Raw genomic sequence first — 14,191 nt, 5'->3', positions numbered from 1 at the left:
TCCCCCCTTTCGGGGGCGCGTTTCACCGCGGGTAGGGACGCACGGCGTGGTGATCCCCGGCTTAGGTCCTCTCTTCCTACTTGGAGTCTTTCCCCTTTTCCGGAGCTTATATTTTTGGTATATATATTGTTCGTGCATTTGTATATATTTGTTCATGGGTACGGCGGGGCCCTGTCCCGTCATAGGATTCTGTCTGTCTGTTTAGAGGTCTGTGGACATATTTTGTGGGTTGTGCCCCTCTTTGTACGGTGGCGTTTGGATTATGTTGTGCTTGGGCGATCCCGTTTTGCGCGGCGGCCAGTCCGCCCATGTATATATGTTGTGTTGCGGCTACTGTGTGGCCTTTGTTGGTATTTTAAATGCGCGGGGTTATTTTGGATGATCCAAGAGTAAAACGAAACTCTGCGGGAATTTTTACGGAAATTATATAGATTTGGAACACGGCACTTGTCGGCCACATTTATATCTTTTGGATGCGTTTGATGTACGCTGTGATAACGTTTGGTAGGTGTGTTTGGAGATGCCCGGATCGGGCCGCTGAAATTCATGACTGCGGGGTTGGGTCGTGGCAATTAAATACATGGCGCAAATAAAATCTATATTTTTTATACAAATCTATACTAATATCCGCTCACATAAATGTATACCCTCAAATAACGAATTATAACAACGTTGAATGTAAGTAACAAACCCCAAACCCGATGAAAGGAAAATGGTAAACAATCATAAGCTACCATTTTAGCTATATTTATACGCGCTCTTTTTTTCTTGTCATACTTAAAATTTTTACCGGTTCGTGGGTCTATCGTTATTTGAATACCTCACATTTGAACCTCTCCCCAAACATTCATATGTTTCTTTCATAAATATATTAATTTAGTGTACTAGTTCACTTGTCAGCACTAGTTTAACTTAAAAGCAAATGCGTTCGCATGGGATACGTTTAGGCTTTGTTTGGCTTTCCTATTCTATTCTTAGTATAAATTTTCAAATTTTAGCGGTTGACTTACGAGTTCTAGGCGGTTTTGTCTTGTGTATGTGATTGTGCGATACATGTATATCTTCGTGAGATTTTTTTAGGGCTTGTGTTTATCATCATCATCATCAATTTCTATTAAAAGTGTCGGTATAATGTTGTTGCGTTGCCTCATGACCCGAAAGTGGATTATTTCCACCAACATCAATACCTAAATTAGGTGTTTCTTCCACAAATGTTTCTTCATTAAGCCCACCCTAACAATACCACTACTACATCTAAGCCACGTCAAAATCTCTTCGCCTATTATTAAATAGAATTAATTTAAATCACCTCAATAAATCACAAGAAAATAAATTGCAACAAATTAAATTGCTAAAAATAAAGATAGAGTTGAACGAAGGTACCAAATGTTTTAACTAATTTCAACAAAGTGAAAGTAATTTAGAATTGCAAATCCACCAAAGTTACTGCGGATTGTTGTGCAAAATCACTAATTCCACCAATAATATTATAATTGTAAAATTAATAATTAAACTATAATAAGACTTTATAATATTTATTTGAGAGAAATTTAAAGTGGCTAATTGTTAATTATAATTGAGAGATTGAGATTTGAGAGAAAGAGAAGAGTGAATTGGTGTGGATTAAAATGAAAATGGAGAGGGATTTATATAGGGGTGGGGGATGGATTAAAGTGTTAAAAAAAAAAAAGGTTGGGGGTTGAGGGGGGGGATGGGTTTGGGGCATTGGGTTAGCGACGGCATATTTGAGAAATGGACTGCTGCTTTCATAGTCTATCAAGAGCAGCTCGGCCCCGGCGCTTCATTTAAAAAAATAAAATTAATTCCACCGAGTTAACCGTTTCGATTTTACCGGTTTAACTGATCAGGATTCAGATTTTACGGGTTTAATTGGGTTCAGCTAAAAAAATTAAACCGACCGGTATGGAATAAACGGTTAATCGGAGAAATTATTCGGTGCATTTCTGTTTGAACGGGTAAAACAGGACCGGTTGACGGGTGATCTGATTATGTTCCTACTTTTAAAATTTATGCAAATAGCCTTTAAGAAATTATCCTTAAATGTAATGTTAAACTCAATGTAATATATGTTCATATATCAAGCCAACCTTAAAATATCAAATTATCGTCTTATAGATAAAATATTAGATTGTCGCTTAACATTTTAAAATAACTTATTACAATTTAGATTGTGATCTAATATTTTTTCATAAAATTTTCAATTTGTTCAATTTTTTTTTTTTTTTTTTTGGATCGTGGTTAAAATGAATCATAAGTCAAAGGAGAAATTAAAAGCGACTGTTTGCAAATATACTATCCCAAAAGAGATAGCAGGCCTCGAAAAATAGATGATCTTTACGAGAGCACTTTTCCTATTAATAGATTTTATGTAATACAAATTTAAATTGATCGGATGAGTGAATATGAACATCGAATACCGTAAAAGTTAATACTTCCTTAGTCTTAAAATATTTGTACGTTTACTAAATACTTCCTCAAAATATTAATCGTCTTTATTTACCCAAGATAAAGTTAAGTAGTTTTCCCATTTTACCCTTGTATTAGCTACATCAATGGCCGATTTTGTGAGTTCACATACAAGATTTTTAGAAGTTTATCATTAATTGGGGAGAGAGCATGATGAAATATGTTAAGAGAAAATAAGTAAAATACCTTATAAATGCTTCTTAATGGACGTAGAAATGAAAAATGCGATAAATATTTTGAGACGGAAGGAGTAACAGTAAAAAAAAAAAAAAAAAAAAAAAAAAAAAAAAAGAAGGAAAGGAAATATGAAGCATTGTGTTTAAGGGGAATGGAACCCACAGCTGGTTTTGTTGTAGTGTCATAAACTCATAATTAATGGCTTTTTCAAAAAAGTGGGGGAAATAAGTGGCTGAGCATGGTAAATGAGGAATAATAATTGCACTTAAAGGCCGCAACGTATCATATTAATGCGTGATGACCCCACAATTTAAAAGTAGAAAACCAAACCACCCCCCACCACCTCTCTCTTCACTCCCCTCAGTCCCTGAACAAAGCCACATTACTTTGTGCAGAAAACAGAGACAGCAGTAAACCCCTTATATCCCACGCGCCTTATTACCACGCGCTTACACGACAGTCGTACTCGAATAGGTGGCAGTGGGGCCCAATAGATCAAATTTGGAATAAGATTAGTTAACACTTAAGGACAAAACTAATTTGACAATTGGGAAAAAATCGGCTAATCACATGTGTATTAGGTACCAAACAAAGTTGGACTTTTGCACCAGAAGCATTGATAAATTTAACTTTTCTGTTTGTGCTTATCTTACTGCTAGCAAACTCTGTCCATGCGATGCATGAGGCCTAATATAATTAATTTAATTACTCAATTTAGTTAGTCTTTATATGTAAAGGATGTCGCGATTCTTCTTAGCGAGTCTCTATATTTTTTTCCCTTTCATCTTATTTTTCCCTTAATTTCTCAATTATTGCTAAAATTTATCTTATTTTAGTTATGTCCGCCTCTTTTTATATTTAGTAAGTTGACAATTCAAATATCCTACATGCCAAGTTTATAATCACAAGATTCAAAGAATATTTTATTATATTATACATATTTTTAATTTAGGACCACAAGATAATCTATCTTTATTTCTTAAACTCCGTGTCTAGTCAAACGTAGACACTTAAATTGAGACAGAGGGAATATATGCCAAATGAAAGGATAATTGAGACACTGCGGACACGTGGAAATTTAAAAAGCAAACACACAAGAGGTAGTATTAATGTTAAACTTCTGAAATGTACAAATGTTAGTCCTGGATTAGAGTAAAATCTTAGTTGCTTTTTGTACAACTTATTGTTGTTGTGTTCATCCACTTGGGCGTTTCTTGTTAAAAAAAAAAAAAATCTTATTTTGTTTATGTTCGCCTTTTTTTATATTTAATAAGTTGACAATTCAAATATTCTACATGTCAAATTTATAATCACAATATTCAAAGGATATTTTATTATATTATACGCATTTTTAATTTAGAACCACGAGATTTGAAAGTTTATCTTTATTTATTAAATTCCGTGTCTAAGCTAAACGTAGACACTTAATCGATTGAGACAGAGAGAGTATATATAAATGAAAGAAAATGAAAGGATAATTAAAACACTACGGACACAGGACTTTAAAAGTAAACACACATGGTAGAATTAATGTTCAACTTCGAAATGTACACATGTTAGTCTAACTTTGAGTACAATTTCGGTTCTTTTGTACAACTTATTGTTATTGTGTTCGTCCACCTTGGCCGTTTATATATAAGTTAAGAAGAAAAATATAGAATAGAAAAATAGATATATATTTTTAGTAATGCGAAGTAATATTGACGAAGGAAAGTCTTCATTTTATTAATTTTTAAAGAACGTGAAAAGTCGAGTATAGTAATGTGGGCGAAGTAATATTGATGAAGAAAGATACTTCATTTATTAATTCTTAAAGAACGTGAAAAGTCAAGTAATGTGGCCAAGAAATATGGGACGAAGAGAGTACTTTAACTCTTTATTTATTAATTCTTAAAGAACGCGAAAAGTCAAGTAATGTGGCCAAGAAATATGGGACGGAGGGAGTACTTCATTTATTAATTCTTAAATAACCTGAAAAGTTAAAAGTGAACAAGTAAAATTACACGGAGGAATAAATATGTGTCAGAGAATTAAAATTGAAGTGTACACGTGTGTACATAAGAAGAGAATGAATATTCAGTACTATGACATATATCTACGTGGGATTTATTAATTTAAAGAACGTGAAAAGTCAAAAGTGAACAAGTAAAAGTACACGGAGGAAATAAATTTGTGTAAGAGAATTAAAATTGAACTGTATATGTCTATACATGAGAAGAGAATAAATATTCAGCAAGAACGTGAAAAGTCAAAAGCGAACAAGTAAAGTGCACGGATAAATAAATGTGTTGGAAAATTAACATTGAAGTATACGTACACACATGACGAAGGGAATATAATGTGGCAAGAAATATGGGACGGAGGGAGACTTTTTTATTAATTCTTAAATAACGTGAAAAGTTAAAGTGAACGAAAAGTGCACGGAGAAAATAAATATGTGTCGGATAATTAAAATTGAAGTGCATACATGTGTACATGAGAAGAGAATAAATATTTAGCAAAAACGTGAAAAGTCAAAAGTGAACAAGTAAAGGTAAGAGAATAAATATCCAGTAAGAGCGTGAAAAGTCAAAAATAAACAAATAAAAGTGTACGGAGGAAATAAATGTGTCGGAGAATTAAAATTGAAGTGCATACGTCTATACATGAGTTTTAATAAATATTAAAATCTCTATGACATATGTCGGGCTAAAAAAAAATAATTGGATAAAGTGTCATGGATATAGGCTTATGGTACAACATTCATCGCGTGTACAAATTCGTGAAATTTCTTGGTATAAGTTGGAGCAACTGTGTTCGTATCCCCTTAGCCGCTTATATATAATAGAAATTATATATTAGATAATATAATATAATAAGTTGATGAATTTGCATGTAATATTTTCGTATATATAGTCTAAACAAGTAAGAAGATGATATAAATAGTGAAAAATAAATAGATAAGTAAAGTTTAAAAGTTACCAAATACTACTAACATTTATGACTGTTGAGTAAATATTGAACTTTCATCTAACACTAATGATGCATGGATGCATACGGTGTACTGGTTTCTTTAGGGGTCGTTTGGTTGGGAACAAGTTTATCACATGATTATTTATCATGGGATTGGTTATACGATCATCTCCACGATAAAATAATACTATAATTTCGACAATTTATGTGATTTTATCCCAATTAAATGTGGGATAAACTCATCTCAAATTTAATCTCTAGATTATTTATTCCTATCCCTCGTACCAAACGAGCTCTTAATGTTATGCCAAAAGAAGAATGGAGTTCAAAGTAATTTAACATTTTGTATTAGGAGCATCTTTAACAGTCTAGTAGCTCAATTTCTACATATCTGCATTACATTAAACAGATTATTTTGGCCGAATTTCTCTAATATAAACATAAAAGGGTTATCTCATTGTGATAAGTGCATTTTAACAAGTAGTTTTAATAATGAAGATAAGTAAAGCACTAACATACGCTAGATTAAACCTTAACATTGCAGGTAAAAAAGTAATATAATGCCACATTAATCCTTTAATATGTTGACTTAATTTGTTTGAGACCTAAACTTAATTAATATTATTGTGTTAATCCTCATTTTACGGTGTCATGCTATCCACATTTTTAATTTAAATAGAAGATGACTGAGTCAAGTATGTGCCTAATAGTTAATGAAGTGAGTTAAAACATACTCCGATGAAGTCTTGAGATTAAATTTCAAAATTTTCGAAATAAAAACACTACCGACATATATTCATATGTCCAAGTCTCGCGAATCGAGTTTCCCGATATCTATACGGTATGAAAACTAACAAGTATTTTATAAAATTATTTAAAATGCGTACAAACCGAATCAGAGAAAAAGATACTCCCTGTTTCAAAATGTTTATCTTTCTTTCATTTTTAGTGTGTTTCAGAAAGAGCGTGTCTTTACTTTCGACAATCTTTAAATGCAACTTTTCACATGACATCCTTAAGATCACAAAATTAAAGCGTATTTTAATATATTCTATATATTTTTAATTTAAGAAAACAAAATCCAATTTTTTTTTTAACTCTTCTGAACTGCGTGTCTAATCAAAACAGACAAATATTTTGAAATGGAGGGAGTCATTAAAATATAGGAGGTGATTTAGGGTGGAGTCATAAGAGCCAAATAAGAAATGTAACTTAAATATAAGCTGGTAGCTTCTTTGTTTTAATATGCGCGTGGTTTTCAACATTGTTAAGAATGTCACAACGGAACAACATTGGTCTTCCCAGCTTCCTTTCTCTGTTTTCTCACACACACATACTGAGTACTGTGTAGTGTATATTTATTAAAAAAGCTGCTCTTCGGCAGTCAGAATATATAATATATCCACCTAACAATATTTCTTTCTGTAAAAACACCCTTTTTTCTCAAAATTAATCTCTCTTTATCTCTCTCTTTTGTGTATGTATTCACTAAACTCAATCCTTCCTTGCCCTAGATCCACAACCATGCTTTCTCCTCCACTCAACTACACATTTCTAGCTCAACTGTTTTGAACAGTTGCATAATTTCACTTATTTTAGTGGCTGTACATTTGTACTCTTGTGTATATTAACTGTTTTCTTGGTTTTGTGAGACTGGTCATGTATGAGTCAAATGTTCTTGTTAAAGTTGGTTTTAGGTTTATTGGAAAAAAGATGTGATTTTGGGAAGTGGGGTTTCTTTGATTTTTGATAATTGGTTGATATCAACTGTTTTCTTGGTTTTCTGAAACATTGGGAGACTGGCGATGTATGAGCTTAATGTTCTTGTTGAAGTTGGTTTTAGGTTTATTGGAATGAAGATGTGATTTTGGGAGGTGGGGTTTCTTTGGTTTTTGATAATTGGTTATACTCTGTGTATATCAACTGTTTTCTTGGTTTACTGAAGTCTAATGTTCTTGTTAAAATTGGTTGCTTTGATATTGGTAAGTGAGTGTAGGTTTATTGGTGAAAATATTTGATTTTGGGAAGTGGGGTTCTTTTAATTTTGATAATTGGATGTTGTGTAGTAATTGTGAAGTTGTGTGTTTGTTGAAAATGAAGAGGGGTATTGGTGAAAAAAAAGTGATTTTGGGAAGTGGGATTCTTTAAATTTTGATAATTGGTTGTCCTGTAGTAATTGGAAGTGGTGTTTTGTTGAAAATGAGGAGGGGTATGGTGAAAAGATGTGATTTTTAGAGGTGGGGTTGAAGTGTTTGGGTGCTTTTTTAGTTTGGTATTTTGTAATGGGTTGTATTTGTGGTAAGCCATCTGCCATTGAAGACAGTAGAGATAGTCCAAGAGAGAGATTGTCAAGTAAAAGTGCTGCAAGTTTAAGAGGGCAAAGGGCTGGTGGTTCATCAAGAAGAGAAGAAGTATATAGAGTTAAAGATCGTTTAGATAGTATTGATGGAAAGGCAATGTTGATTGATAAACAAGTAAATGAGAGGAAAAGAGAGAAGCAAGATTTTATTGTTGCCACCAATCATCTTGGAATTGGGATATTACCTAAAAGTAGTGAAGGGGAACAGGTTGCTGCTGGATGGCCACCTTGGCTTGCTGCTGTTGCTGGTGAAGCTATTAGAGGATGGGTGCCCAGGAGAGCAGATTCTTTTGAGAAATTGGATAAAGTAGGCTCCTTTTTTATTTTTTATTTTTTTGTCTCTGATTTTTAATTCTACAGTTGAACTTCAAACATTTCATGATAATGGTTACATAATAGTCTCTTTCTCTCTCCCCACAAAAAAGGTGAGTCTTTACTTCTATGTCATTGGTAGAGATTTGGTGACGACTCATGAAATTTGTCCTTACTGACTCATACTGGCATTCTGCTAAGTGTTAATGGTCCAAAAAGGGGAAATGTTTCTCTTCAGCCTCAATAGTTCCTGAGTTTAGGATTGTCCAGGACCATATAAGGAGACTAATTACCCATCTGGGGCGTGAACAATAGAACACAGGGATCAAGATCGAGTAAACCAAGAATTGGAATTAGTCTAGCTTTGATACCATGTTAAGAAATGAACCTTGGGCAGCTCAACCTCAAAGCTAGCTCAATTACCCCATTCATAGCCGATGTGGGACTTTGACAAGCAGAGAGTTGGGGCTGAATTTTTTGTTTGCATTATATAGCCTATCTCAAGTTTGTGCTGATATAAATATAGGGAAATTAATCTGTTTTTCCAGTATGGTAAATCTACTCCTCCAGACCCTTTCTACCAGGAGCCAATTGTGGTTTTCCCGCTTTTGCCCGCTTGGTGGTTCGAGCCTCGACCTCATAATGTGAGTTTTGGATAGCTGATCCAAAGTTCAAAAAGAAGTGAAGGGAATTGTCAAAATATCACGAATCAAATACTGTATTCACTGGGATGGCTCTCTTAGGCATGCACTGCATCGGCACCCATGTGCAGTGTTAAATGGGCAAGGGATGTATTGGAATGTACTTTGCCCAACTAAGCAGAATGTACACAATTAACATAACTGACCCCATCTAGTTTGGGATTGAGGCAAAGCTAATTGATCGAGTGATTTGTCTCAAATGTCTTTCTTTTGTGAACTAGTATATGTATTCGTTAGGTTTGGATAGACCTGATTTGGTTTCTCCACCGTTTTGCTACATTTGACCCAATGTAGAGAACACTGCTATGCCGGTCGGATTCGGATCTTTCAGTTGTTTCAGATATCATGAAACAATTCACATCTTCTCCTTTTAAATTTTAAATATATGGTTTCAGATGGTAATCCTAGAAAAATGCCACAGTACTGCAATACTTGCATTTCCTTATCTAGAAAAAAAAGAATTCCAGCGATTGGCTGCTGATTTTCCCTTTGATTGCGGAATGCAAGAAGCTGGCTTTAGCTTTCCGTCCTGCAATTATATATGCAGGAGCCTTACAAAGAATATTGGTAGTTCTGGATGATGCATATTCTCTGTTACTTGGAATTATGGTATCAGTGAAGAAGATAGTATTTAACAAGTTAATCTAGGACTATTGCTTTCCAATTTTAATGTCTTTTTGCTTGCATATTACATGAAACCATTGAGACCAGATACGTTTCAAACCTATAAAGTCATTAACTCTTCAATCCCTCCGGTCATGAAGGCCAATGACACGTCGGGAATTTGCTCCTTCTCTGTTTTTTTTTTCTTTCTAGATCATTATACATTTTGATCACGGTCTTTCTGCAGGACTATCACATGCTCATTTTGAGGTGTTGTACCTGTGTTTGACAAGCTACCTACTCTCATAAGCTTAGCTGGTTCACGACAGTTGTTGTAACACCCAGATAGTCCATAGCAATAAATTTTAACATCTAGATCACAGTCATGAAACAATCTTATTGGTATGTTTCTGATATATGCGAACAGTGTGATCTACATGGGGAATGAGAAGGATAATACTAGCACATCTTCTTCTTCATAATTTTTTTTGTAAACTTCATAAAATATACTTGCGCATCTTATTTCTTATGATCTTGGGCACTGAAAGAAAATTGTTTTCTTGTGGTAACACTAGCTAAAAAAAAGGGTATATTGTGATCTGTTTACTTCTTGATATACTTGATGTGTGAACGAGGCTAACTTTATACTTGGTATTATGGCTTCCTTTTTCCATAGATTGGTCAGGGCACCTACAGCAATGTTTACCGTGCTCGTGATCTTGATCAAGGGAAGATCGTTGCTTTGAAGAAAGTGAGATTTGATAATCTAGAACCTGAGAGTGTTCGGTTCATGGCTAGGGAGATTCACATATTACGGAGGCTTGATCATCCAAACATTATAAAACTAGAAGGTTTAGTTACTTCTAGGATGTCTTGCAGCCTGTACCTTGTATTTGAGTACATGGAGCACGATCTGGCGGGGCTAGCGTCACATCCTGGTCTTAGGTTTACTGAGTCACAGGTAATCATTCGAATTCACTTGCAGTATCTCTTTCTTTTTTCATTTCATTAATTCTTTTCCAGGGTTTGTTATGTTTGCCCAACTAAGTGGAAAATCATATTTGTCTTTTGTAGGTCAAATGTTACATGCAACAACTTTTACGCGGACTTGATCATTGTCACAGTCGTGGTGTTTTACATCGTGATATAAAAGGCTCTAACCTTTTAATTGACAATAATGGCATATTAAAGATTGCTGACTTTGGTCTAGCAAGCTTTTTTGATCCACATCAAAGCCAACCTCTTACTAGCCGTGTAGTGACTCTCTGGTATCGACCTCCTGAACTGCTACTTGGTGCTACTTACTATGGGACTGCTGTCGATTTGTGGAGCTCTGGTTGCATACTAGCAGAACTTTATGCTGGCAAGCCAATAATGCCAGGAAGAACAGAGGTATAATCTTTGTTAATCTTTTGTTATCCTATCTGTAGTTATTTTCTCTTGTATTACTTGTATGATTGTCTCTCTATTGATCTTGTATTCTAGCTTAGCATGTTGATAAATTCAAAGTGCATAATCTGTGGTGTAGGTTGAGCAGCTTCATAAGATATTCAAACTGTGTGGATCACCTTCTGAGGAGTACTGGAGGAAATCGAGGTTGCCGCATGCAACAATTTTCAAGCCCCAACAACCTTATAGGCGCTGTGTTGCGGAAACATTTAAAGAGTTCCCTGCACCAGCTCTAGCACTCATAGAAACCTTACTTTCCATAGATCCTGCTGATCGTGGGTCCTCAGCCTCTGCCTTGAAGAGTGAGGTATGAAGTTTCTTGAAAGAGAAAATCTTTTCGTATCACTAGGACATTCTCTTTATCGGAGCAGTTGACTTTCAATCTCGGGATCTGTCATTTGTGCTCAAACACTAATTGATGATGGCGCTTCCTTGGTGCTTTTTCTTGATTTTTTTTTACAATCACCTATTTTGTTTATTGTTTTTTATGCTATGGAGCCCGATAGCCGTGATTAGACAATGATTAACGAATATTCATTATGAAACCTGTTTTTTTCTTTCTAAAGAAAACCTGCTTATTTCAGTTCTTTACAACAAAGCCACTTCCTTGTAATCCTTCAAGCTTGCCCAAGTATCCTCCGAGCAAGGAATTTGATGCAAAAGTGCGAGATGAAGAAGCCCGAAGGTAAAAGAAGCAGAAAACATAAATATGATTTACCCATTCTTTATTTTAATGTGCTCCAGAATTGTCAGTAACAAATGGGCACTAAGACATAATTGATATTGTGCTTATTAATGTGCTCTTGTATATGTATAGATAATCTCACTGCTTTGTAATTATTTAGGCAAGCGGCTGCTGGAGGTAAGGGTCATAGATATGACCCAGAAAGGAGAGGAACGAGGGAATCACGTGCAGTTCCTGCACCCGAAGCCAATGCTGAATTAGTTTCCTCTATGCAGGTAAATTTTTTATATAAGTTTGTTGACATTGATCTGTCATGGAGTAGAACTGCACATTCTGAGTCTCAGACTTGAGTAAATCAAGTAACTTTGGAATCTTTTCTTATTTCGCCATGAAATTACTACCCCCTCCATCCCAATTTATGTGACGGTGTTTGACTGTGAAAGGAGTTTAAGTAAACAAAAGACTTTTGAAACTTGTGGTCTAAAAACAAGCCATAGACATGTGTGTGGCTATAACTCATCTCATTAAGGGTCTAATTGGAGGAGTGAAAGCCAGGATGGCTTGGCAAGCAAGCTATCCGTTATGTGGGCGCCAACTCCAAGTAAAATGAGAAATTTAAACTGTTTCGAAATATTGAACGGTGCAATTTTTTGGAACAAACTAAAAAAGAAAGTGTGCCCCATAAAATGCGACAGAGAGAGCATGTATCACTTCAACAGCTTGTCGCAACAGTCAATTTTTGTCAGGGAAAAGAAGGTTGAGCATATGACATCTAGTCATTTAATCTTTAGAACATGAGAGGATAGAAGCGGACAGTTGATCAATTGATAAACATTATAATTGTACACCGACATTGTTTAGACAGCAGTACTCTACAGATTTAGCATCTTCAGCAGCCTTTTTCCTCTTCTCTTTAGCTTAAGTTTTGTGTTGTTCAGAGTTTAATAGCCCGTGTTTTTACAAAATATTAAAATAGGTCACTTGACCAATTCCATAAATCTGTTGACTACAACATAAGTGTGTAAATGTGTACTTCTATCATAGCTTCATTCCGAGTTTATGCCTTCTTTTGGTATTCGCGTTATCGAAATCGCACATCTATCCTTTGGTTTGCCATTCAAACCTTGAAAATACATTTCTTGTTAATTCTGTATGTGGTGCACCCTTTGCAGAAAAGACATGGTCAATCCAATTCAAAAAGCAGAAGTGAGATGTTCAACTCTCATCCTGAAGAAGTTGCCTCTGGTTTTCCAATTGATCCTCCTAGACCATCTCAGGTTGTGGAAGAAACAAGCAACGATCCTCAGGCGCAGCTGCTTAAGCGAGGTTCCCATTCTGGGCCATTGGCTCACCGAGCCGCTTGGGCAAAAGCTGGAAAGAATATGGATGATGCCCCAAAACTTTCTGTAGCGGATTTGTCAGCTATGTCCGGGCTAGTCGCTGCAAGGAGAAGCATGTTTTCTGAAGATCGGCCTGATAAGTCGGGTCCACACAAACAGGAGGTGCCGAAACTTATAGCCAGGTTTCCGGGGTCCTTCAAAGAGGCTTCACATTCCGCAATGAAACAAGAGCAGAAAAATCATGCACTCACCAGCTCACATCAAAATGAGGACGGTAGAACCAGCAACAATGATCCTGTTCTTGTAAGAAGCCTATCGACATATTCTTTCTGTATGCTTTCAAATCCTATGACCTTGTGGTCTTATTTGCTCACTTTTTATGTCCAGCTGGGATATGGATCAAAAGGCCACAAAATTCACTACTCTGGACCACTACTAGTTCCATCAGGCAAAATGGATCAAGTGCTGAAAGATCACGATCGCCACATCCAAGAAGCTGTAAGACGGGCACGCTTGGACAAGGCAAAAGCAAAGAAAATTCAGAGTGAAGGGAACAAATTGTCAGCCAATTCATTATTCGTTTCTGGCCGTTGACCTTCAACTGAGAGCAAAGCGGCTAAAGAACAGCGAGACTATAGAAAAATCATAAGTAGTTAGTATTATCTTGTAAAATGAGTTATTTGAAAAGGGTGAGGGGAGTTTGTATAGAGGTTGTTCAAGCAAGGATAGCACGGGGCGTTTTTAAGCCACATTTGTTGAAGAATTTATTAGGAAAATCTCCCTTGTTTTCTGCTGTTAAAAATATGCAACTCTCTCTAGACATCGAGTCATTCTTGCAGTCATCTCCACCCTTCACAACTAAGATACTTGAGCAATCTGCATCTGTATGCGCTTTCCTTGTATTCTGCCCGTGTAAGAGTGACAGGTTCAAGTACTTAAATAATCTTTTGTCCAAACGGGTCCTATAAGTATACGAAGGATCCCATTATATCATTTACGACCCAACTTGGGAAAAATTGTTCGTGAGATTCTATATATACATTATATTAGTAAAATCTACTTAATTGTGAATTCAGTTATCATCGTAAAATTAACTTGATTGGGGATCATGACCTTCTCAACAGAC

General features: G+C 35.4%; 1 protein-coding gene across 1 annotated transcript; it reads left to right on the top strand.

Annotated features, from left to right (window-relative positions):
* The first annotated feature begins 6,864 nt into the window (after positions 1 to 6,864).
* On the top strand, positions 6,865 to 13,905 carry LOC132045332 (probable serine/threonine-protein kinase At1g54610). Its single transcript, XM_059435885.1, has 8 exons — positions 6,865 to 8,282; positions 10,268 to 10,552; positions 10,666 to 10,983; positions 11,120 to 11,347; positions 11,625 to 11,725; positions 11,886 to 12,000; positions 12,898 to 13,368; positions 13,453 to 13,905. The coding sequence occupies exons 1-8, from the start codon at positions 7,899 to 7,901 to the stop codon at positions 13,657 to 13,659; spliced, it is 2,109 nt and encodes a 702-aa protein (XP_059291868.1). The 5' UTR covers positions 6,865 to 7,898; the 3' UTR covers positions 13,660 to 13,905.
* Positions 13,906 to 14,191: the final 286 nt, after the last annotated feature.

This window comes from Lycium ferocissimum, unplaced genomic scaffold (genome assembly GCF_029784015.1).
Source record: "Lycium ferocissimum isolate CSIRO_LF1 unplaced genomic scaffold, AGI_CSIRO_Lferr_CH_V1 ctg6520, whole genome shotgun sequence".
Classification (NCBI taxonomy): Eukaryota; Viridiplantae; Streptophyta; class Magnoliopsida; order Solanales; family Solanaceae; genus Lycium; species Lycium ferocissimum.
The sequence above is the reverse complement of the archived record's forward strand: the minus strand, read 5'-3'. Positions and strand labels throughout refer to the sequence as shown.

Coding starts and splice junctions, on each gene's coding strand:
- LOC132045332 (XM_059435885.1), top strand. CDS start 7,899: ATGGGTTGTATTTGTGGTAAGCCATCTGCCATTGAAGACAGTAGAGAT. Junction 8,283..10,267: donor CTTTTGAGAAATTGGATAAA/GTAGGCTCCTTT, acceptor CTTTTTCCATAG/ATTGGTCAGGGCACCTACAG. Junction 10,553..10,665: donor TTAGGTTTACTGAGTCACAG/GTAATCATTCGA, acceptor TGTCTTTTGTAG/GTCAAATGTTACATGCAACA.